This window comes from Loxodonta africana, chromosome 18, assembly GCF_030014295.1.
Source record: "Loxodonta africana isolate mLoxAfr1 chromosome 18, mLoxAfr1.hap2, whole genome shotgun sequence".
NCBI classification, from domain to species: domain Eukaryota; kingdom Metazoa; phylum Chordata; class Mammalia; order Proboscidea; family Elephantidae; genus Loxodonta; species Loxodonta africana.
The window spans coordinates 53315929-53340609 of record NC_087359.1 but is presented as its reverse complement, the minus strand read 5'-3'; the positions used below and the strand labels follow the sequence as shown (position 1 = coordinate 53340609).

The window sequence follows — 24681 nt, the reverse complement described above, 5'->3', positions numbered from 1 at the left end:
CCTAGAAGGCAATTTGGAATCTAAATGTTTCTCAAAAACACATCCTCTCCATCCCGAGTTTGTTCAGGCCACATTCATCTTTTACATGGGTCACTATAAATACATTTTAATTGGTCCTCTTGCTTCAGCCTCCCCAGATTGAGCTTCAACCGTAACTCCTGTTTCCATAAAGCCCTTCATGACTCCATCATCTACGGAATAAAGGTCAAGTTCTTTATCAAACAACACGTAATTCCCGCCAGGACGTGACCCTTGCTTACTTCTCTAACAATGCTCTATTGTTGCTGTTCCTAAACCCTGAACAAGTTCACTTACCTTCTCTGAGCTACCCTTTTGTAAAAATAGACATCCTAATCCCTCATAAAGTGCTGAAAAGTGATGATGTCACCTTGAAAATTAAGGTGCACCTGACCCAAGCCATGGTGTTTTAAATCACCTAATATGCATGGGAAAGCTGGACCATGAATAAGACCAAACAAGAAATGAGGTGTTGGCGAAGAATACTGAATATACCATGGACTGCCAAAAGAACAAACAAATCTGTCTTGGAAGAAGTACAACCAGAATGCTCCTTAGAAGCAAAGATGGTGACACTAATCTCACAAACTTTGGACATGTTATCAGGAGGGATCAGTCCCTGGAGAAGGACATCATGCTTGGTAAAGTGGAGGGTCAGTGAAAAAGAGGGAGAACCTCAACGAGATGGACTGACACAGTGACTGCAACAATGGGCTCAAGCATAACCATTGTGAGGATGGCACTGGATTGGGCAGTGTTTCGTTCTATTGTACATAGGATCGCTATCAGTCACTAGATGGCATCCAAGAACAATCTCTCATAGGGTGCCCTGGTGGCTCAGTGGTTAAGCACTGGGCTGCTAACTAAACCGTTCGTGGTTCAATCCCATCCAGCTATTCAGCGGGAGAAAGATGTGGCAGTCTGCTTCATCTAACGATTACAGCCTTGGAAACCCTAAGGGACAGTTCTACTCTGTCCTACAGGGTTGCTGAGTCAGGACTGGATGGCAAGGGGGTAAACTCTCATAAAGCTGAGCTGAGGTTCAAAAGAGATAATGCACTTAAAACTATATATAATATAAAGGACTATTTTTCCACATCTCCTTTACACAGTTTCATAACTCCATATACATTACCCGTTAAAAAACCAAACCCGTTGCCATGCAGTGGCTCCCAACTCACACCGACCCTATATAGACAGGGTAGAACTGGCTCATAGAATTTCCCAGGAGCGCCTGGGGCATTACGAACAGCCGTCCTTCCGGTTAGCAGCTGTAGCACTTAACCACTATGCCGCCAGGGTTTCCCTATATACATTAAAAAAAAAAAACCGTTGCTGTCAAGTCTACCGTAGATCTGCCCCATAGGGTTTCTTTCCAAGGAGTGCCTGGTGCATTCGAACTGCCAACCTTTTGGTTAGAAGCATTAGCTCTTAACCATTACGCCACCAGCGTTCCCATATATACATTATGTTTCTTTAATTCAACATTTATTGAATACTTACTACATGCTAGGCATTGTGCGGCACCCAAGGCAGGGGGAATACAGATAAACAGGTTTAATGACAGGATCTTAGCCTTCCCCAAGCTGATTATAATGTAGTTACACAACCAGTATCTTTTAATTGAACTGGATAATTTCCAGCAACGAGAAAATCAGGAGGATCTTTGGAAGTTCGGGTCAGGATGCGCTCCGGAGCGCAACCACATCCCTTCATCTTCGCTCCCTCAGGCTGCAATCACAGACCGGGAACCCCCAAACCCAGACACTAGAGACTCGGGCCCCACGTGACAGAATCTGACCACCACCCACGTGGCAGGCCGGGGGCGGAGACCAGGAGCATAAGTCGGACCTTTGCTTTTGCGCCTGCGTGCTGCCTCCAGCTCAAGGACCCGGATTTAAAGAGACAGGAGCTACAACCGTCGTGGGCTGGCCACGGCTTGTGGGCCCCCGGTCCTTAGGCCTACGGTGTGCGCCGGAGCCGGGAAGGCAGGTGAGGGGCGTCCCAGCGGGCCGGGCACTGGGGAGGGGAGAGGGCCAGGTCCCGCACCGCGGCGCGGCCCCGATTCGGCCCCCTCGGCTCCTCCCCCGCCCGCCTGCTGAGCACCGGAGCACACCCTCCGTGACGTGGCCGCCCTCCGGGAGCCGGCGGGGGAGGTTCGCGGCTCTCCAGGACCCCCCACGGGACCCGCGCGAGGGGAGGTACCCGCTTCGTGCCCCCGGGCTTGTGTCTTCTAGGGGCTTTCGTGGGGGGCTTTTCCGACCCCAGGCCTCTCTGCTTGCGTCCCGCGTTGAAGTTGGTGCGCCTGGGGAGACTTTGGAAGCCTTTCTCCCTTCCCTCCGCCTGTCTTGGCCCCTTCCCCAGCCCCACGGGCGTGTGCTCCCCGGTCCCTGCCGGCCTGAACCGGAGGGAGTCGGGGTACTGGGGACATGGCGCCGGGGACCCGCCTCCCCGCAGCCAGACCCCCGAGCCCGGGACAGTAGACCCAGCCTGCTCTCCGAGCGCGTCGCGGGCAGGCCCCTGAGGAAAAGCGGCTGCAAGGGTTTCACTCCCACCTGGGTGCCGCTCCCTTGCCCAGCCGGTGCGGCGTTCAGGCCTTAGCGGTTTCCTCCTCGGGTTCCTTTGAGGAAATGCTGAGCTGCGGCCGTTGGGAGCTGTGGGACCGGCAGACGGGTTCCCTCAAAGCAGCATTGTGCCTTCTCGGGGCCCAGCGCCTGTGAGTCGCTTGTGATGCGGGGGCAGGACGCTGACGCCGGCCCCCTGCACTATTGCCACTGGGGAGGGGCGGTGACTCCGTAGATCGCTCTGCAAAGGGAGATAGCAAATCTACCAGGTGCTGAGCTCCTACTAGGGGCTCGCCACTTTCACACGCCTGGTTCTTCGTTTTGGGAGTTAGAGAGCCCTTTGTGGATCTCGTGAAAGTTACCGACCTTCTCTCCAAAAAAAGTACATTTGCAAATGTACACATTTTGTATACATTTTCAGGAAGTTCAGAAGCCTCCATCAGCCCATCCATGGACTCGTTTTAATTTTCACAACCACCCTGTGAAATAGATATTATCGTCCCTTTCAGAGAAGTTAAGGGATTTCTCAAAGGTAACTTAGTAAGCTGTATGATCAGACTCGGAGTTCCTAGTTGGTGCAAAGGTTTAATATGTATAATGCATGCGCTAGTCTGCTAACTGAAAGGTTGGAGGTTCCAGTCCATCCAGAGGCATCTGTAAGAACGGCTTAGCCATCTGCTTCCCAAAAATCAGCCATTGAAAACCCCACGCAACACAGTTCTGTGACACACGTGGGGTCACCATGATTAGAAGTCAACTCCATGGCACCTGGTAAACTAGACTCCCTAATGCCGAAGCTCGTGTGCTTTCCCCTGCACCATGTTGCCCTACAGTAAAGAGAAGCCTACTTTTTATTGTAATGCAATAGCAGTTTCACTCTGAAGGAGTGTGCAAACTGAAACTAATTTCCAGTATTTTTAAAAGTAGAACTATAAAGATTCTTTAGGAAATCTGAACCATATGTGAAGGTTGGGGATACCATCAGGTATAATCCCTGTTTCCGTATGGATTGATAGATCAGCTCCTTTGACTCCTCCTGTCCCATTACTTCAGCATACCTGGATTCAAGTTGCTGAATTATGAACAGGTGTATAATTGCTTAGAGGACAGCGTCTTCCTTATAAGGGGACCTAGCATTTATTGCGCCCCTGCTGCGTGCCCAACTCTGTTCTAAGGACTTAACCCTTGAGATAACCCCTTGAGTTAGGTACTGTTACTAGCCATAGTTTATAAATATGGAAACTAAGAAACCAGAGAGGTTAAGTTAACTTACCAAGATACACAGCTGGTTGAGTTAGAATTTGAACTCAGGCAGTCCAATTCCAGGCTCTGCTAGTTGCCTCTCAAAATAGGGCTTCTGATTAAATCACAAATCTATATAGAGTAGCTTAGTTGTTTTCACAGGATGGCATGTGTGTCACACTTCACATTAAAAACTTCATGAACATTTTTCTTGATGGTGAAAAAGAAACTTCAGGCCCCTGTAACTTTAAGTCTGGAGTACCACGTATTGCTGATGGCCTGGGAAAATGAATAAGCACGTATTTGAGTTGTCTTAATTGTGATTTACCAGATACGCATGTGTGCATTAGATAACTGAACACCTTTTGCAGACTGGATTTCGGTATTAGAACTCTTTTCATCTTATGGAGAGTCAATCTGCAGTACTTGGAGAAGCATTGAATTAGTCAGCATGAAATGTGTATGACTCTAGCCTTTGTGGAAACTGGAAGCCCAGCTTCTCATTTTTATATCTTTCTCTGCCTCTCGTCTTTTCATGCAGCTATATGACTTTGGCTTTCAAGACCCTCTTCCCACAAACTCTCCGTGTACTCAGCCGAAAAGAACCGTGCCTATTCCGAGTGCGACATCACCGGCCTGACGTGAGACAGTTCAGCCAGTGTTCAGAAACAGATCTGATTCCTGGGAGCTGCCTCCTCCTGAGAAAAGAGCCTGTTCTATCATTCCAGCGAGGCAGTCTAAGACCACGTGCCACCTGCCTTGTTTTCTCGCCAGGATCGCATGTGGGACTCTGTAGTGGCTCCAGTGAGATGGCTGAGCAGCGGTTCTGCGTGGACTATGCCAAACGTGGCACAGCTGGCTGCAAAAAATGCAAGGAAAAGATTGTGAAGGGCGTTTGCCGAATTGGCAAAGTGGTGCCCAATCCCTTTTCAGAGTCCGGGGGTGATATGAAAGAGTGGTACCACATTAAATGCATGTTTGAGAAACTGGAACGGGCCCGGGCCACCACAAAAAAAATCGAGGACCTCACAGAGCTGGAAGGCTGGGAAGAGCTAGAAGATAATGAGAAGGAACAGATAACCCAGCACATTGCAGGTGGGGTGGAGAAAACTGCTTTTTCATCTTACTGGTGCCAAGAGAAAATAGGATAAGGAGAATAGAGTCCAGTTTTTGTTTTTGTTTTGTTTTTTTTTTTTGCTTTTTTCAAAACAGTTTATTTGGAGATAATTTCAAACAGAAAAGTCAAAAGAATAAAAATGGTGCAAAAAATCATAGTTCCTTTATCAGATTCACATATTGTTAAGTTTACCCTATTTACTTTATCATATGCACTTATGTGCATTGTCTTTCTATCTCCACACACACACACACACACATTTTTTTCCTGAACCATTTGAGAGTAACTTGCATACGCTGTGGCCCTTTACCTTTAAATGCTTCAGTGTGTGTATCATGAGAATAGGAATACAGGCAGTCCTGGGGTTATGAAGGAGGTCCGTTCCTAAATCTAAGTCGACTTAGTAGGTAATACAAAGTTACACACTTAGCACAGTGTTGAGGCAACATGATCCAATTTAAAATGACAGATTGCATTCCCTTTCCTTGAGCTTATGAACTGCTGAAGCCACACAGTGTTTTCATGAGTGTCACAAAGTAGTGCATGCGTTCATTACTACCGACCATTGTATTTAACTCGAGTTTTTAATATACTAGGCTTTACGGCAGTCTGTTGTTAAGTACGCGCTATCCGTAAATCAGACGTTCTTAATCCAGGGATTTACTGTATTCTTTTATATAACCATAATGTAGCTATCAACTTCATCAAGTTTATTCTAGATATAATATTGTACCGTCTGTATTTCAGTTTTATCAATTGATCAAATAATATCTTGTATAGCATTTTTCGGAAACCCTGGTGGCGTAGTGGCTAAGAACTACAGCTGCTAACCAAAAGGTCAGCAGTTCGAATCCACCAGGCGCTCCTTGGAAACTCTATGGAGCAGTTCTACTCTGTCCTATAGGGTTGCTATGAGTTGGAATCAACAGCAACGAGTTTGGTTTTGGTTTTATAGCATTTTTTCTTTCTAGTACAGGATCCCAGTCCAGGATTAGGTATTGCATTTAGTTGTCATATTTCTTTGGCCTCCTTTAATTTGGAACATTTCCGTAGTCTTTTATGACGTTGACATTTTTTAAGAATAGTACCCACCACCTTGTATCTTACTGTCAATTTATTATCTCTATGGACTCATGGATTATTTTTTTCAATGGCTTATAATTCATTAGAGTACTTATTTTGGTACTTATTCCATACTTGGCCAATGGAAACCCTTTCAAGCTGTTTAATGTCCTTGTGACATGTCCTCATCTTTTTTTTTTTAATGATTTGAAATACTTTCTTACATAAAAAGATGTTCTTAGGCTTATCTTGTACACATCCTACCCCAGCCCTGGTATCAGCCATTTCTCTTAGGAGCTCTGGTTCCCGGTAGTGGGAAATGGTTTTAGAAACCAAAATCTGAACGCTAGGTGTCCTTGTTACCACTGGGGACTCTGTTTCTAAGCTTTTTCTGCAGACAGAGCTACAAAATACATGGTAAGAAGCAATCGTTTGAGCAGAACAAGGTGATGCTGCATAGTTTAAAGTTGAGAAAGGTGTACATCAGGATTGTATCTTTTCACCATACTTATTTAATCGGTATGCTGAACAAACAATCCAAGAAGCTGGACTATACGAAGAAGAACACTCAATGGCACGTAACAACAAATAACACACACAAATACACGTACAGACATGTATACATACACAAATACACATACATGCATATTTATATATATATATACACACACACACTCACGTATACTGAGTTTACACCAATACCTCCAAATCCAGGTAGTCTTTTTTGATTCGTGTCCTTATCTGTAATGTTCATATCTTCAGTTAAGTGTAATTCTGGTCCCTGTGCTGTTAGGTGCCATCGAGTCAGTTCTGACCCAGGAACCCTATGTACAACAGACTGAAACAAACACCATCCGGTCCTGCACCATCCTCACAGTCGTTGCTGTGTTTGAGCCCATTGTTGCAGCCACTGTGTCAGTCCATCTTGTTAAGGGTCGTCCTCTTTTTCACTAACCCTCTACTTTGCCAAGCATGATATCCTTCTCCAGGGACTGGACCCTCCTGATATCATGTCCAGAGTATATGAGATGAAGTCTAACCATCCATGCTTCCAAGGAGCATTCTGGTTATACTTCTCCCAAGACAGTTTTGTTCATTGTTCTGGCAGTCCACGGTATATTCAATATTCTTCGCCAACACCATAATTCAAAGGCATCAGTTCTTCAGTCTTCCTTATTCATTGGCCAGCTTTTGCATGCATATGAGGCACTTGAAAATACCATGACTTGGGTCAAATGCACCTTAGTCCTCAAAGTGATACTTTTAACACTTTGAAGAGTTCTTTTGCAGCAGTTTTGCCCAATGCAGTGTGTCGTTTGATTTCTGGACTGCTGCTCCTATGGGCATTGATTGTGGATCCAAGTAAAAAATCCTTGACAACTTCAATATTTTCTCTGTTTATCATGATGTTGCTTATTGGTCCAGTTGTGAGGATTTTTGTTTTCTTTATGTTGAGACGTAATCCATACGGAAGGCTGTAGTCTTTGGCCTTCATCAATAAGTTGTTCATGTCCTCTTCACTTTCAGCAAGCAAGGTTGTGTCATCTGCATATCGCAGATTGTTAATGAGTCTTCCTCCAATCCTGATGCCACATTCTTCTTCATAAAGTCCAGCTTCTCGATTATTTACTCAGCATACAGATTGATAAGTATGGTGAAAGGATGCAACTCCGACATACACCTTTCTTAACTTTAAACCACGTAGTATATCCTTGTCCTGTTTGACAGCTGCCTCTTGGTCTATGTACAGGTTCCGCATGAGCGCAATTAAGTGTTCTGGAATTCCCATTCTTCATGGTTTTATCTGTAATTTGTTATGATCCACACAGTCGGATGCATTGGCATAGCCAATAAAACACGTAAACATCTTTCTGGTCACTGTGAGAGGACTCTAATAGTGACCATGAAAATGGGCATCTATCTGTGTGCTTTAAGAGGAAGAAAGACTTCCAGTACATAAAATTCTCCTTCCCATATGTACCATTCTCAAGCTTCCTACCCAGCCCTGCCCAACCTTAACCAGTGGCTTCAGCCATTGTTATTTCTTGACCCGTGTCTCATTCAGAGGAAAAGAGTTAAACTGTTACATAGCTCAGATAACTCAGCAGCTGGAAATTTTCTTGCCTATGCCAAACCAACGTTCTCAGTGATCATCTTCATTTTACTTTTTTGTTCATCTACAAATTGGGTCTAATCCTACCAAGGTAAAGTCCTCAAGTTTTATCTACTGAGATGTGATTTCTGATTTCCTCTAAGTCCTGTCACTTATGGAAACTATATATGTGGGATAAGAGGTGGGGAGTGTTGAGGAAAATTTCAGTCACCTTGAAAGAAGCAAATGGTAGCTGGGTCTTTTGTTCCCAGAACAAGTCCCTCTTCAAACTCTCAGTACCCTATCACCTACAGCCTCCACTCAGAAAGACCAGTCAGCCACCAGCCATGAAGTAGTGCCATGGTAGTGACTTACCAACAAGATTCTGAGAGTAATCGATAGATTCATTGAAAGCTTTCTCAGGAATCTTTCACTGAAAGATTTTTCCCCCCTTCCGGGGCCCTACAGATCTGTCTTCTAGGGTGGCAAGCACACCAAAGAAGAAAGCTGTTGTCCAGGCTAAGTTGACAGCCACCGGCCAGGTGACATCTCCAGCGAAAGCTGCCTCTGTAACCAATACCAATCCCCGGAAATTCTCTGGCTTCTCAGGTGAGAGAGATTACGACTACTTTAGCTGTTACATGCTTTTATTTCCTTAGCTTTATTTACTGTCCTGTCCTGACCAAGAGTGAAAATTCTGTGCTGTCTAGTCTTTCATTCCATAATAATTGGCTGCTTCTGCCTGAACAGCCAGGCAATGGCGGATGATCAGTGTTCCCCTTGTATTGCTTTTCTTTATATAGTTTAATCCCTGTTGGGGCAGAAAAATGTTTGTTTTGTCAAGACTTTTTCCCCTTGAAATAGTTCTTGGTTAGGCGGAGATTGTTATAACCTGTCCTTTGCGCCCTTGTTTTTTGATAATGAAAGAATTTTGGGAGAAATTACATCCCTAAACTTGCCTGACCTGAAGCTGAAAGGATGGAAGAAGGGAGATGTCATACCTGGACCACATCCCCCATTTCTCTTCTTAGTTTTACAGCTGTTTGTTCAAAGGGTTGGTATATTTGTGGAACATGGAGCAGGAGGAAAAAGGGCTCTGACGGGTATATGCTATTTGTTGAGGGGACAAAGCCTAGTGATGAGGCATGTAGACTTTGGAGTCAGCCAGCCTGGGTTGAAATGCTGTCTCCAACAACTGTTAGCTGGGTGACCTTGGACAAATTATTTAAACTCACCTGTGAAGCGAACTCTCAGTTCCACATATGGAACAACTTCTTTGTGGGGTTGTGGTTAAGACTTAATGGAAATAGCTGTAGAGCACTCACACAGTTCCTGGTACATAGTAGGCCGCACATAGCTGTTCAGAATTCATTTCACAAATAGTTTCTGATGTCTACACTAAGCTCACCACAGCCTAGGCACTGGGAATACAGGGCTGACCAGAACACAGCCCTGGCCCTCTCATGGAACTGATAGCCTGTTGGGAAGATAAGCAATTGCCGGAAATCACTAAGTTAATAAATCCTGTTTGGTATAAGCTATGAGGGAGAAGTATAAACAGTACAGTAAGAGTATTTAATGGGGACCTGACATCATCTGGAAAGTGAGAGAGGGCTTCTCTGAGAAAGTTTACATTTCACCTGGAAGCTGAGGAATCACAGCTAACTAAAGCCGTGGATTGTGGCTATTATTGTATCTTCTTGCAGGATAAGTTTCTTTTCTCTTCACCTGTAATAGATGTATACATACGTATATATACATATACACACGTGGTTTCTTTCATACAAAATGTAGATTTACTCTGTCACAGATGGGACTCGGGAAAACTTGACTAGGGCATTTGGTGGTCAGAGGTGGTGGAGATCAGTATCACCTATTAGCCTTCCATAACTGGTGGCATTGGACTAGTCCTAGTTACCTTGCGACCTGGCTGAACATCACACTTTGGAGATTTTGTCGCCTAAAATCCTACGTAGACTCCAGGTCAAAGATAAGGATAGACATAATTTACAAAGCCCAGGCAGGAAGAAGCTTGCATCAGCAGCCAGTTTGCTAATGGCTTTGCTGCAAGCTTACAGAATGAAATTTGCTTGCGACTGGCCATAAGGAGGTGACAGAGAATCCGTAAAGAGTTGTACATAGTTACTTTTAGGTGTCTGGAGGAAAGCCTTGCTCGTTGATTGATTTCCTTTATTTTGACAGTAGGAAAGAAAAGAAAGTGGTGATGGGGAGGGGTGGGAGTGTGGAGGGGCTGGGAGTGCAGAAGTGGGATCTGGCTCTGCCACCAAGGAGTCCTGGAAGTCAGTAAGAGAAGAATAAACTAGATCATCTTTAAGCCTTCTTCCAGCTCTGGCAGTCTGCAGTGGCAAGGATTTCACAGTGAGTGGCGTATCCCTTGGTTTCTACCTTCTTCCTCATCCCAAAACTTTGCTGGGATCAGTTTTACAGTGGCTCTGAGATCCTCTTGTCCACTCTTGACGTGAAGCCAACCTTTGTTCTTCTGGGAAGCACTCGCTTAAAGAGACGTACATCAGCCTGGTCCTCTGCTTTGCCACTGATAGCTGTGAGATTTGGGGACACTATTAACTTCCATTTTTTTTTTTTATCTCTGTTAATTTTAATTAACCTGTGAAGTGGGTATAGTGATATCTACCCCAAAGGGCTATTTGGGGGATTACGTGAAGCCACATACAAAGCACCTACAGAATGCCTATTAGTTCTCCTCCTTCCCTTTCTTCCTTTTCAAAAAGGCAAAATGAGTCATCTCTGCTGTTTCCCTTTTTCTCTCTCCAACAGCCAAGCCCAACAACTTTGGAGAAGCCCCCTCAAGCCGTACCCTTAAGACTAGCCTGTCCTCTAGCAAATGTGACCCCAAGCACAAGGATTGCCTGCTGCGGGAATTTCGGAAGCTGTGTGCCATGGTGGCTGAAAATCCTAGCTACAACACGAAGACCCAGATCATCCAGGACTTCCTGCAGAAAGGCTCAGCAGGAGGTGGGGCCATGAGCATCCTGGCTTCGTGGGCACATGACCTGCGCTCTCCCGTAGGGCCCTGTGATTGGCTTAATGCTCTGCCGTTGCTGTCTTGAAATTCATAGTAATTTTGAACAAGGGGCCCCGCATTTTCATTTTGCACTGGACCCCGCAAATTATGTAGCCAGTTCTGCTCAGAGCACTTCAGCCTCTTTCTTCCTCTGCCTTTGTTGTGTCCCAGGAAGCCAGAAGAACCCATTCTATTTGAGCAAGAGAAAAAATCATTATCTGGATATATGTATGTAATATGCTCATCACTGGGGCCACTGAATTGATTGTCATAGCTCTGGCCTGTGGGGGTTCAACCACAGGCTAAAGTGCAGGCAGATGCTTAAACCACCAGCCACTGTGCTGTGAAGCCTGCGCTACGGTAGTGATATGCACAGGGCGTTATGGGAACACAGGCAGTGATGTATAGTGTGTGTCAGTTCAGAGTCTGTGTCCTTGAGTTTATGTATTTACTTAAGCTCCATTTCTCAAGAAGGGTTCCTTTCTCCGTGTCTCCAGATGGTTTCCACGGTGATGTGTACCTAACAGTGAAGCTGCTGCTGCCGGGTGTCATTAAGAGTGTTTACAACCTGAATGATAAGCAGATTGTGAAGCTTTTTAGCCGCATTTTCAACTGCAATCCAGATGACATGGCACGGGATCTAGAGCAGGTCAGAGGAAGGGAAGGGTGGGCGGCATTCCAGGTGGGCTTCTGCCAAGCCAGGCACCTGCAGCCTCTTACTCGTGGTTGGGGTACATACTGTTTCAGGAAACGGAAACCCATTTGAGCAAGCTTCCTTTAAGGGGAGCTGGATGTAAGGCCGCAGCTGTTAATTTCACAAGTCTCTGAGAACTGAAAATATACTACTGCTGAGCCACGCAGGGCCTAGAGCTAGAGAGGCAGGATTTGAGACTTCCCTCTGTCTCTTCTGGGGCTGTGGTTCTCGATGCTGATTTTTCTTGTTCTTCACCCCTATAGCTTGGGCTCACCATCCAGCTTTGGTTTGGTCCTGATTCCAGACTTGGCACCATGGAACATTTCCATTCAAGAGCCTCTGTTATCTGATGATCGTATTTGTCTCTTAGTTTAAATTCTTGAGCTAGAATCAAATTGGGTTAGCCCTTGATTACTGCCTGTGTCCCTTTTCAGCTCAGGTGGGTAGGCAGAGCCTGTGGTGGATAGAGGTGCCCCCTCCAGGAATGTGGATGGATAGATTCTCTCAGAAGTGAGGTAGATGTGTGAGAGTTGGGGACAGGGGCAATGACTGAAATCTCCGCTGCACCACCGGGCTGTTGGAGGGTGTATGTGGCCACCCTGGGACTGCAGCAGTGGCATTTTGGTCTTTGGAGACAGGGTGACGTGTCAGAGACAATCAGAGTCTTCTTTGAGGAGAGCAAGTCTTTCCCCCCAGCTGCCAAGAGCCTCCTCACCATCCAGGAGGTGGACGAATTCCTCCTGCGACTCTCCAGGCTCACCAAGGAGGACGAGCAGCAGCAGGCCCTCCAGGACATCGCCTCCAGGTGGGGGCTTCCCCAGTCACACAAAGCCCAGTGGGGACAGGTCTGGGGAGATGGAATCACCTGGGAAGGAAGGCTTGGGGGCCCAGAGTTCTTCGAAGACCAGGTCGAATATGCCTTCTACCCCTAGGTGTACAGCCAATGACCTTAAGTGCATCATCAGGTTGATCAAACATGACCTGAAGATGAACTCAGGTGCGAAACACGTGTAAGTACCAGCTCCTCTGACAGCCTCAGCTGTCAGTTCCTTTTGTTGTCAGCAGGTGTCAGAACTTTGGAGTCCCAATCTAGATTTGAATTCCGATTCCACCTTTTTACTTCCAGTGGGACCTGATCATTCATTTGACCTTCCTCAGCCTTTGCTTTCTTGTATGTAAGATGGAGACACCCTTCTTACAGAGTGGTTAAAATTGAAAGTATGTAAAGGAACTATCCCAGCATCTGTGGAATATGTTCAATAGGTATAGTCTGGGTTTCTTGCCCATTCCAGCCCCATCCAAGCAGGCACGGTATGTCACAAAAGCTAGGTTCTCAAAGAGCATTTCCTCTTCCTTCAAAAGTCTTTAGACAATAGAACACAGCCCCTCCACCATGTGTTGGGATCTCTGCTCTCTCTGTGAGGACAGACACTGCTCTCAAAAGCAATAGGGTAGACAGTGTTTTTTGATCCCTTGCTCCTGTCCCTCTTGACAGGTTAGATGCCCTCGACCCCAATGCCTATGAAGCCTTCAAAGCCTCACGCAACCTGCAGGATGTGGTGGAGCGGGTCCTTCGCAACGAGCAGGAGGTGGAGAAGGAGCCAGGCCAGAGGCGAGCTCTGAGCGTCCAGGCCTCGCTGATGACGCCTGTGCAGCCCATGCTGGTGAGGAGCACTGCTCTGCCCCTGCTCTTATCCTTGTCCCCTCCTCTCCATGTGTCAGACCCTCTGGGTGGGACCTGAATATGGATAGTTCCTGCAAGTTGACGGAAGGAGTTTGGGGAGAAAGGCTGGGAATGCAGAGGGGCATTTCCTAATGGGGAGGTGAAGGCAAAGATGGTGTGTTCTCGGGGAAGGAGCTGAACTCTAGTCCCAGCTCTGCCACTGACAAGCTGTGGAGTCTTAGATGAGTTACTTAGCCTCTCATGGCCCTTAGTTTCCTTGTGTGAATGGCATCTGAAATTTTCTGAAGCACCTGCCTGGATTGGTTTAGCTGTCATCTTGTCTGGAGACAAATGGATGTACTAAGTAACTCCTGAGGTTTTGTAACCTGCCCCAAAATGATTCTGAGGGTTGGTGGCAGAGCCAGACTTCCTGTGCCAGGATGACTCAGACCTCTTTCTTCTGGGAAGAGAGGTGAGGAAGCTTAAGGCCAGCTCTGACAGAGATCATCTTGGTCCTCTGCAGATTTCATGAGAAATGGGATTTACTTTTCCCAGAACCTACCACGTATGCTGCCTTGCCTACTTGTGAGGTCCTTTGGATTTTTCCAATGCTGTTTTTAAAAGTACATTATACCAAAGCTTTGGTTTAGAGATCTACGTTTGGGATAGCGAAGTATTTTCCCTTTCCTAGGCATATGGGACAGCCAGCACCAAAAGTAGAGAGATCGCCACCCCAGGAATGGAGCCCCAGTCACCTGCAGTAGCAGCCTTTCTGGCTTTTATAGGAATTCTTTCTGTGTCTCTTGTACGTGTCACTTCAAAAGTGGCATGGATTATATAGCTTAGTGGTGAACCACAGAGGCTTTGGAGTCAGGCCTAGACTCGAATCTCATTCCTGCCATTTACTAACTATGTAACTTTAATAAGCAAGTACTTAATCTCTCTGCACATCAGTTTTCTCATCCACGAAATGATAACAGCAATATCTATGCTTAGGGTTGTTTCAAGGATAAAATGGGGTGGCGTACACGACCTGACACGTACAGGTGCTCAGAAAATGGAAGCTATTGTTGTTTGAGTCAAGAATGGTATGGGTACGTGAATAAGCACGCCTGTGTCTGGGATGTCCCGTCCTAGGAATCCTTGATCACTGTCACCCTGCCAGCCTCACTGTCACCTGCAGCCTTTAATCTTAGTTCTACATACCTCCTGTGCTAAGATTACCCACGTATTTGATAGTAACCCATAGGCCCTGCAAGATCCTGAATTACTGAGAAAAGAAATGAAATGCTTTACCGTTGGAACTTCATGGTCTGTACCATAAGTGCACTCATAGTCCTCGAAAGGCGAGCTCCTGTGTCAGCTCTGGTGATGCTTTACAGCAGAATACGACATTGTCAGACTTGTGCGTTCCCATCACCTCCTCCGTGGACTCCCTGAGTGTGCGCTCTGGGCGGTCAGTCTCCAGGACCTGGACTCTGTCCTGACTAGCCCCACTCTGGCCCCTCGGCTCTCCCTGTGAGCAGCACCTCATTATTGCAAGAGCACCCTTAAGTCTCCGGGCTTTGGTTTCCCCCCCAAGGCCGAGGCCTGCAAGTCCATCGAGTATGCGATGAAGAAGTGTCCCAACGGCATGTTCTCTGAGATCAAGTACGATGGGGAGCGAGTGCAGGTGCATAAGAACGGAGACCACTTCAGCTACTTCAGCCGGAGCCTCAAGCCTGTCCTGCCTCACAAGGTATAAGTTCCTGCCTGCCTGCTTCTAACAACCTTAGGGCCATTCCAGCTCTGGTACACGATGGGGGTTTATTTTATATTTGTTGAATGAATGAATTCATTTATTCATTTCTGGAATCTACCAGTAATGAGGGGTTGCTCAGCAGGGACAGGCAAAGAACCCAGAACTGGGCTAGTCAGGACAGAACCTGGAGAGTGATATTTCCTCGCCCTGGCGACGTTGGGGCAGAGAGCTCAGTGGTGAGTGAGCTGCAGCTCTCAGGTGTCCGTGTCCTCTGTGCTCCCTAAGCAGGGTTAAGACTCAGACAAGGGGCTGTTGGGCTGCAATCCATTCATTTATTCAGCAGGTATCTATCAAGTGTTCAGTCTGTGCAAGGCACCATTCTAGGTAGTAGGGATATAGCAGTGAAAAAAAATCGACAGAAGCCCTGGCCCTCATGGAGCTTACGTTATACGTGAACACAGTCCCATGGGGACATCTGGAAGCCCAGATGTGGTACGTTGTAGTGAAAGAATCAGGGCATCATGAAGCTCGCCCTTCAACCCTCCTAAGCTCCCGGGGCCACTACAAGCCCTTGGAGTCTTCGGGAAGTAGCACTGGGAACATCTGGTTCTGTGGACAGAGAACTCCTGCCCTTGCTGCCCGCTTTGTTCCTAGCTCAGACGTGGTGTTTCAGAGCCCTCGGGTGAGCCCATGCTATGTGGCTCATATCCTTACCCACACCTTGCCTTCTTGTTGGACACTGGGGACAAAGCAGGCGGCCATTTGTCGTAGGCATTTAAGGGGAGAGCCAAGCAGTGGCCTCCCCGTGGAGTAGTGACCCAGGCCCCCTGGTTCTGTGGGGCCCAGGAGGAGTGCTGAGGAACTGCTCCTGGTGGGGTGGCTACTAAATGGGCACCTCCTGTTACCCAGGGAGAAGTTTGAATACAGCTTTGCAGAATTAAAGCTCCTTTCTTCCCTGCTTTCCCTTATCCGGGCTCCGCTTGTGCTTGCCTCTCCTGTGCTTTCAGCTCTTTTAAAGGGCTGGGTTAGAGATTGAGGAGAGAGGGGTGGATGTGCAGGCCTTTCCTGCCCCTGCTCCAAGCATCCTGGGTAGTGATGGCATTTGTACCCTGTCCAGGTGAGGAATTGGGCCACAGACATGCTTTCTGGACCCCATTGCTGCTATCAGTTGGCAGGGCTACCTTGGGTTACAGCGGGGCCTTTTTCTGTCTTGATCCTGGAAAAACCCAATTCCAAACAGCCTTTCTTACTTATTCTGAAGTATGGCTGAGTGTTCAGAGCTCCCGCTCAGACAAGGCTCTGCTCACTTTTCCTTGCTGCTTCTGAGGTCCATTTCTTCCTTTCCGTCTTCTTTCCAACCAGTCTGTTCTCCGTGCAGCCTGATCCACAGCCTGATACCTGCCCCTCTTCTGCAGCCGGCACGGATCTCTGCCTGCACAGGAGCTGGCCTTCCCCACGTTGTTCTGTGTTCTTCCGGGGCCTGGGCTTTGCTGGCTGTGGCTGCTGCCCGTTCATCCCCAACCTAAGTGACCCTTCTGCCCCCAGGTGGCCCACTTCAAGGACTACATCCCCCAGGCTTTCCCTGGGGGCCACAGCATGATCCTGGACTCCGAAGTGCTCCTGATAGACACCAGCACAGGCAAACCTCTGCCCTTTGGGACTCTGGGAGTGCACAAGGTACTGGGTCAGGGCCAGATGTGTGTGTGCTGTCAGGCTTTTGGGGAGGAGTGTGCACTTCCTTAGGGTAGGGCTTGTTCTTCACTTCTGGATTGCTTCCAGATGTAACCCTCAGCTAAGGCCTGTCCTTTTTCTGCATAACGGGAGCTAGTGTGGGGAACCAGCTTACATTTGGGTTGGCTTTCATTCTGCAGCATCTGCTGGTTGCCTTTGTGGCAGCCCGGGGATGTCAAAGCTCAAATAGGAGTTTTCCGCGAGGTACTTTCAAGGGCCTCCAGAAGTGACTGGTCTTCCTGTTTTTTATGCTCTCTTACTTTTGTCCCTCATCTTCTTACGGCCCCATTTTCCCTTACAGAAAGCTGCCTTCCAAGAGGCTAATGTTTGCCTGTTTGTTTTTGATTGTATTTACTTCAATGATGTCAGCTTGATGGACAGGTGAGGTTGGCTAGCATCTTTAAGCCCACGAACTGCCAGGAATCTGTTTTCGTTTCCGGGTGGGGAGATGGGGGATTCAGATTGGAAGGGAGGGAGGGAAAGGGGCCTGTGCCTCTTTGTGCCCAGGAGCTGACAGGGGCAGGCCTAGGAGGGAACTGAGAGGTAGCACAGCGGCCACACTGCTCACCTCCCCACTCAGTGTGAAGAAGAGACGCCGTGCTAATGGCATCTCCTGAGAGGGTGAGTCACAGAGGAAAGCCAAACCCCAGAGAAGCGTCTCTGCTACAGCAGTGGACTGTTGCAGCGAATAGACTGTGAGCACAGGGGGGTTTCCATTTATTTCTCCCGCAGCACCCACGGGGCATAAGGCAGGTGTATTTCAGCTCAGAGGTTTTGATTTCAGAGACTGCCAGCAGGAAGCTTCGGATTGTAGGGGAGGCTGTGGGTGGGACCATCTCAGGGGGAACTGGCAGTCTTGACTTAGCTGCGTCAAACTCTTGGGCCCAAGAAACCTCTGTCAGCTCCTTCCATGCTTAGAGATGTTGTCCCTGCCCCAGTCCTCTCACCATTGCCTACACCTTGAGTGTGGAAGAAGGAGGACATAGAAGAGAGAAAGAATTGCTGGAGGTAAGAGTTGGGGTTTAGGCTTCAGGTCTGAGCCACTCAGCCTTGGGGCTGGGGTGCAGCAAGGTGCAGGGGTTAAAAAAAATGAGAGTCTCAGTCATTTTTCATGTGGGACCAGGATTTATAAAATCTGTTTGGGCTAGAGGCCAGTTCTTCTTTGGCTCTGAGGGATAAGGTAGAAACAGGAATTAAAATTCTGCAGGGGCCGTGTCCTGCAGCTTACAACTGTCCATCTCTAGCCAAGATGGAACCTGCAGCCCTAGTCAGGCAGAGCTGTTACACACGGGCACTTTAATCCATGTCAGATCATCTCATGAAGCACCAGTTGTATCATTGTGCTGCTTCCCTCCTCAGAACTCTTAATGGGGGTGGGAGAGATCCTGGCCTTGACCTCAGCTCTCCTGTCCCTCTTAGGCCTCTGTGTGAGCGGCGGAAGTTTCTTCATGACAACATGGTTGAAATTCCCAACCGGATCATGTTCTCAGAAATGAAGCAAGTCAAGGTGAGCGAAGACTCCACCCTAGGGGGTCCTAGTGGTTGGAAAGCAGGGCAGAGAACCCCTTGGGTCAGATGTGACTAGGAGACTGAGCCTGAAATCTCTCTTAGGGGGTCTGCTGATGTTTTTGCCTTTGGCTATTTCATAGGTTGTCTACTAGTTTCCACCCAGGAGGGCAGGCCAAGACCCATCCTTCCTAGGTAGACACCATATGTCTCAAGGCACCCTAAGCTGCTGCCGCTCTGTGACTGGGGGGCTCTCTGCTCTGCAAAGCCTTTGTCACTTGTATGCAAGTTCACATGTTTCCAGAGGACACTACATATGTGAAAGGGAACACCCACCACCTCACTCCCACACCACTCCCTCCTTCACACCAAGCTCAGATCTCTCCCTTGTTGTCCCTTAGAAAGCTTCCGACTTGGTTGACATGATAAACCGGGTGATCCGTGAGGGATTAGAAGGGCTGGTGCTGAAGGACGTGAAGGTAAGATGGCCACATCCTTTGTTTCTTCTTGCATATACTCTCAGCTCTCCCCTGAGCCATCAGTTGTGGCCAGGAGAGGGCAGTAGTGGTCTTGGCTGGCTGGGGTGGGTGCTGAGGGTAGTCTTTCCAGGGTTTGGACATGTCTGTTCTAGATCTCTGGAGCCCTGGTAGCACAGTGGTTAAGAACTATGGCTGCTAACCACAAGGTCGGCAGTTCAGATCTGCCAGAGCCCCTTGGGAACCCTAGGGGCAGTTCTACTCTGTCCTGTAGGGTCACTGAGTCCACACTGACTCGATGGCAATGGGTTTGGTTTGGGTTCTAGATCTGGAGGGTGGGTTTTGTGTCTTCTGTAGTGCCTGGAACCTAAGGGGTTTCCCCCTCAGAATAGGTTCGGCACTGTAATAGGTCTGGTATATAGAATAAAAGAGAAACTCCACCCTCGTGGAGTTTCCATTCTAGTTCTTAGTCTTTCTCTTGCTTCTCCTCAGAGTACATATGAGCCTGGGAAGCGGCACTGGCTGAAAGTGAAGAAGGACTATTTGAACGAGGGGGCCATGGCTGACACAGCTGACCTGCTTGTCCTTGGGGCCTTCTATGGGCAAGGGAGCAAAGGTCAGGAAGGCCTCTGGCCCCTGGGATGGTACTTCTTTGGAAGGCTGTGCTTGGGGCACAGACTGGCCTTTTTCCTGGCTTGACCTGCTAACACAGCCAGTCATGACTTCCAGAGTTCTGGCATCTGGGGCCCCAGCCTAGCCAGTGCACCCCAGCAGGGACATCTGAGAGCTATAGACTTGGGCAGGGAGAGGTCAGGCGAGAATCTCACATCCTGGCTTGGCACAAGGAAGTGCACCACCAGCTAGTTCTTCAGGCCCTGACAGCTTTGTCCTTGGGGAAAGCCTCCATTTCCTAACTGGAGGGAAGCTGGGATCTGAAGAACTAGTACTTTCAGACAGTCTACTATGTTGTCAAGCAATCCCTTTTATTCCTTACCAGAGCTCTACAAGATGGGCATGCTTACCCCTGCCTTCCTGAAGAGGTAATTGGGGCTCAGAAAGACTAAGCTGAAATTGCAGTTAGTGAACTCTGATACTAAGCCAGGACCCAAGCCCTTTCCTCTCCACCAGGCTGCCTCTCACTGGGCTCGTGGGGCTCTGCTGGGGGCTCCATGGGCTGGCAGAGCTGGCTCCCTCCACCCTATAATGTAGCCCATACTCCCCACCCAGGTGGCATGATGTCGATCTTCCTCATGGGCTGCTATGACCCCGGCAGCCAGAAGTGGTGCACTGTCACCAAGTGCTCAGGTGGCCACGATGATGCGACGCTCGCCCGCCTGCAGACAGAGCTGGACATGGTAAAGATCAGCAAGGTGAGGACAGGACCAGCTTGGCCCCAGCCTCTAGACTGACCGTCATTACTGAGACAAGACGGCAGGTATCATCTGTCTCCCCAGAGAGGAGCACTCTTGCTTTGCCATGGGAGCAGTACAGGCCTTCAGAGTCTCTGAGTGCATACCTTGTGGAGTAGTTAGAGGACACTGGCCTGAATGCCCTCTAGGCCACACCCCAGCCGAGCAGGGAGGATCGTGCAGCATGAGGGGCACCTCTTCTCACAGTTCACCGAGAAAGGAGATTAAAGCCTTGTTCCACCTTGGGAACAGCTCATGACAGCATCTTTTCTTTTCCAGGACCCCAGCAAGATACCCAGCTGGCTGAAAATCAACAAGATCTATTATCCTGACTTTATCGTCCCAGACCCAAAGGTATCAGCCCTGCGGTGTGGGGTGCTCCAGGCCACAAAATTAGGTTGCAAGTTCTCTAGTGCCACAGAGAAGCCATCTCAACCCAGAGGTGGGGCTCTGGATTATTCAGCCAAGTGACAGGATGGCGGGACCAGTCAATACTGAGGAGTTGTCATCAGTAGAAATTGACCATCCCCTAGTTACAGAGGGTCTGTTCTAGAACCAACCTGGCACAATGCCGCCTTATACTGACAGGGAAACTGAGGACCAAAGAAGAGGCGAGCCTTCCCTAAGGCTGCACAGCAGCAGCAGTAGGACTAGAGCCCAGGTTTCCTGTTAGCCCAGTCCTCGTTTTGACTGTTCGGTATTAACCTCTAGCTGGTTGGGAGGTGTTTTCTCAACCAGTGACTAACCTGCCTGACTTGTTCCTGACAGAAAGCTGCTGTGTGGGAGATCACAGGGGCTGAGTTCTCCAAATCTGAGGTCCACACAGCCGATGGCATCTCTATCCGGTTCCCTCGCTGCACCCGAATCCGTGATGATAAGGACTGGAAATCTGCCACTAACCTCCCCCAGCTCAAGGTGCCACCTCTTTGGCTATGTGCGTCCTCCACCCTGTTATCCCAGCCTTGGACCCGTGGGCTTCTGGCCTGTCCACATGTCCTTCCTTCTTCTTTCTCCCATTCCGCTGAGGCAGAGCAAGGAAGGACAGTTAGAAAGGGAGCCCAGACTGTGGCAGGGCTAGGAGCAACAGCACCAGTGCAGAGCACGCTGCACCCAGCAGGCCCCACTGAGCAGCCCTGACTTAAGAGAGGAAGAGCTCGCTCACTCACAGCTTCCTTGTGAGGGGTTGGCCCAGGTGACCGTCCCTAGTGATAGCTGAGATACAGAGATTAGCACCCCGATTTCTCAGGATACAAAGTTTGAGAAGGCACCGAGGAAGCCAATTCCGTTTCCTGCTATCGTTCTTTCCCACTTCTATTTCCCAGACACATGTACCTAAAACACGTGACACAGTCCACCTCTGGGGCCTGGGTCTGGGAAGGGAATGATACCCCTGCTTCCTGCTTCCTCCTCAGGAGCTGTACCAACTGTCCAAGGAGCGGGCAGACTTCACTGTAGTGGCCAGAGATGACGGGAGCTCCAGTGCAGGGGGCAGCAGTGGAGAGACCGAGGGCACCTCGGGGCCTGCTGTGTCCTCCTGCAAGGTCCCCATAACCTCCCCCGACAAGCCCTCAGCCAGTGCCAGGAAGGCCCAAAGGAAGCCGAGTAATCCCAACAGCAAAGGCGGTAAGGGAGGGGCTGGGGGATGAAGAGGGTTGTGTGAGGGGCAGAAGGCCCCTCCCCTTCGCCTAGGGGGAACCAGGAGATCTAAGGGCAGGGACCCACTCTGAGATCATGTGATCCTCTGTCCACTGCAGCTGGCATTACCTGCATCCTTGTTGTGTGTCCAGTCATGGGCCAGAAGCTGATCTGCTGAGCACCCTGTATCTGCTCAGTAAACCTGAATGGCAGTACCCTGGGAGGGCCAGTCTGACCTGGGGAGAAAGCCGCTTGAACTAAAGGCTTAGTGTTCACTCTGTCACCCACACTCATGGCAGAGGAAGCGCCTGGCCCTTCCCTTTGCTGGCCTGGCCAAGTCCCTCATCCTTAGTTCTTATCCTGAGCTCTCTCCTTAGGCAACAAGCTGGCCGCAAAGCCTTCCCCTGTGAAAGTGGGAGAGAAGCCGACCACGAAGCCTTCTCCCGTGAAGGTGGGACAAAAGCGGAAGGCTCCAGACGAGGCCCCGTGCCAAGCAAAGGTGAGGGTGAGAAGAGCAGTGCACCAGGGCCATTTGGCTCAGGGCCTCGTGTTGCCAGCCCCACTGCCTGTGAGCTTTGAAAGATGAGCAAAAGTGTTCTTGGGGACATTGGCTAAGCCTTCCTCTCCTGCAGCTGCTCCTCTGTCGTGGGTGGGCAGGGCCAGCAGTGCTGCCATTCCACCCTTTGCCCTTATTGCCTTGCAGAGGCGGCCAGCCAGCAAGCACAGAGGAAGGAGAGCTGTGCCAGCAGGCAGGAGATAGAACAGCCAGCCTAGCCGGCAGAGGCTGCAGGGACCTGCCCAGCTCCTGGCCCCCATCACAGTTGACATTAAAGGGGAGAAAGCCCGTCTGGGTGTGGGAGTGCAGCCGTGTGAGTTTGTGATCGGGCGGGAGCAGAGCCAGCCAGCCAGGAGAGGGGAAGAGAGGGCACTGGCTTGGTGACTGTCCTCCACCTGGGGAGTCTTTTCCCCTTTGATTTAGCCACATCTATTTTTTTATTGAGTACCTACTGAAGCCAGGAACTAGGTTGAGTACTGGCTCAACCCTGGAGGAGCTGATAGCACACCCCACAGGGCAGAGAGTAGACATAGGGCCGCTATACAGTGTGATCCCCTCCCACCCCCAGCAGAGATCTGGTACCTCAGGTCCTGCTCCCCGGTCCCCAGCAGGCCTACAGAACCTTCCCCCGCCCTCTTCCCTACCTGATGCCCTTGAGCCCATCGTGGGGGCTCTGACCCCTCCCCCCTCAGTCTAGGCCAGTTCTGCAGAGGGGACTTTGCTTTCTTCAAGGAACATCACTGAGTCTGGGGCATTGGTCTGAAAGCCACTGGATGGCTCTTGAGGAATGCACTTCGCCCTTTCCCCTAGGCAGGGGTGGAGGAGAGTGTCAGTTCTGTGTCATTTGGCGTGGCTGGAGGATGGGGGTTTGATGGCCTTTTCTCCAGGTGACTCTCTGCACTGGCGTCCTGGCCTCTAGGCTCCCTGGTCTCTGCCTCTTGCTTTAGCCTCCTTCCTCTCTGTCCTGTACTGATCTGGGTGGAGACCTCACACATCGGTAGCCAGCCCAGGCCCTTCTGACCCCACCGGACCCCTCTGCACTTGCAGGTGCTGCTGGACATCTTTACTGGGGTGCGGCTCTACCTACCACCCTCCACACCAGACTTCAGCCGGCTCAGACGCTACTTTGTGGCATTCGACGGAGACCTGGTGCAGGAATTTGACATGGCCTCTGCCACACACGTCCTGGGCAGTGGGGACAAGAACACTGAGGCCCAGCAGGTCTCCCCAGAGTGGATTTGGGCCTGTGTCCGGAAACGGAGACTGGTAGCTCCCTGCTAGGACAGCTGCCTTCCCTTTCCCTCAGGCCCCACCCCCCCATCCCATTCCTGACTACTCAGGCAACAGAGGAGCAGTACAGGGTGGGGTCGGACTTTCTTCCCCAAGCAGCGCATCGTCCAAAACCCACCAACTGTTCACGGTCTTTTCTGGCCCAGGAATTAGTTGCCGTGGGTCCCACAAGTGAGATCCGTTTCTCTTGCTCGTTTAAGTTCTTTCAGATCTGGGTGCTGGTTTTGTCCTATTTTTCTTTAAAAAGAAGCGTAGTTTTGGGGAGGGGGTTAATGAATACCTTGCAGTTATCGCTGTCCTTTTCACCACTTGCACTCCCTGTAACTTCCCTGGTGACTAAGAAGTGAAGGCTGAGTTACTGAAGCTGTGGTCAGAGCTCACCCCTGCAGAAGTCTTCTCTCCTCTCCTCACCCACTTTACTTCCAGGCTTATTTTAAAGTTGTATTTAAAAGACTACCCTCAGAAATCCTTTATTTGGAAAACTTGTATTCAGCCTGGCCTCTTTTGCCAGGAATGAAGCCTCATTTGAAAGAAGACAAAATGAACTTTTATGACTTTATTCCGTGTTCTCCTATTACAGTGTATGGGTCCCCGGTTTGGAGGGAAGGGGACCAGGATCAGGTAGGAAAATAGGGCCTTCGTGAAGAGGAGGGATGTTATTTGGGCTGTTTCTCTGGGGGTGATAATAGGGCTCCAGGAGGCTCTCCCTCCTCAACATCTAGAAACAGGACTGCTCTTGAAGATTTTTACCTGAGGACAGATACCTACTGCCTGCTTCCAAACAGCGGCTGCTGAGGCTGATTTATTTGAATAGAAGGAAGACAATTTATATAAATGTAAGT

The 24681-nt window shown here is 49.2% G+C and overlaps 2 protein-coding genes across 8 annotated transcripts in view; one reads left to right on the top strand and one right to left on the bottom strand.

Moving 5' to 3' along the window:
- CCT6B (chaperonin containing TCP1 subunit 6B) overlaps nt 1-2686 on the bottom strand; it is a 54628-nt gene extending 51942 nt beyond the window's left edge. The window contains exon 1 of the mRNA XM_064271417.1: nt 2574-2686. The gene's annotated coding sequence lies outside the window, so the exon portion shown is untranslated. The remainder of the gene's footprint in view (nt 1-2573) is intronic.
- On the top strand, nt 1896-24380 carry LIG3 (DNA ligase 3). Of its 7 annotated transcripts, none has more exons than XM_064271412.1 (21): nt 1899-2010; nt 3004-3114; nt 4366-4919; nt 8564-8704; nt 10892-11089; nt 11636-11787; nt 12471-12637; nt 12765-12842; nt 13328-13496; nt 15078-15233; nt 16782-16913; nt 17269-17348; nt 18387-18474; nt 18875-18952; nt 19442-19565; nt 20177-20319; nt 20638-20712; nt 21127-21273; nt 21771-21981; nt 22371-22492; nt 23597-24380. In XM_064271412.1, exons 3-21 carry the CDS (start codon nt 4370-4372, stop codon nt 23828-23830), a joined length of 3045 nt encoding a protein of 1014 aa, XP_064127482.1. In that variant the 5' UTR covers nt 1899-2010; nt 3004-3114; nt 4366-4369; the 3' UTR covers nt 23831-24380. The 7 variants fall into 7 exon arrangements, with proteins under 7 accessions (XP_064127480.1, XP_064127485.1, XP_064127482.1 ...); XM_064271413.1 differs by lacking the exon at nt 1899-2010 and adding an exon at nt 2155-2219; XM_064271410.1 differs by lacking the exon at nt 3004-3114 and having other exon boundaries at nt 1896-2010.
- The last annotated feature ends 301 nt before the right edge of the window (nt 24381-24681 follow it).

Coding starts and splice junctions, on each gene's coding strand:
- LIG3 (XM_064271410.1), top strand. CDS start 4,370: ATGACTTTGGCTTTCAAGACCCTCTTCCCACAAACTCTCCGTGTACTC. Junction 11,090..11,635: donor GCAGAAAGGCTCAGCAGGAG/GTGGGGCCATGA, acceptor CCGTGTCTCCAG/ATGGTTTCCACGGTGATGTG. Junction 20,713..21,126: donor TTATCGTCCCAGACCCAAAG/GTATCAGCCCTG, acceptor TGTTCCTGACAG/AAAGCTGCTGTGTGGGAGAT.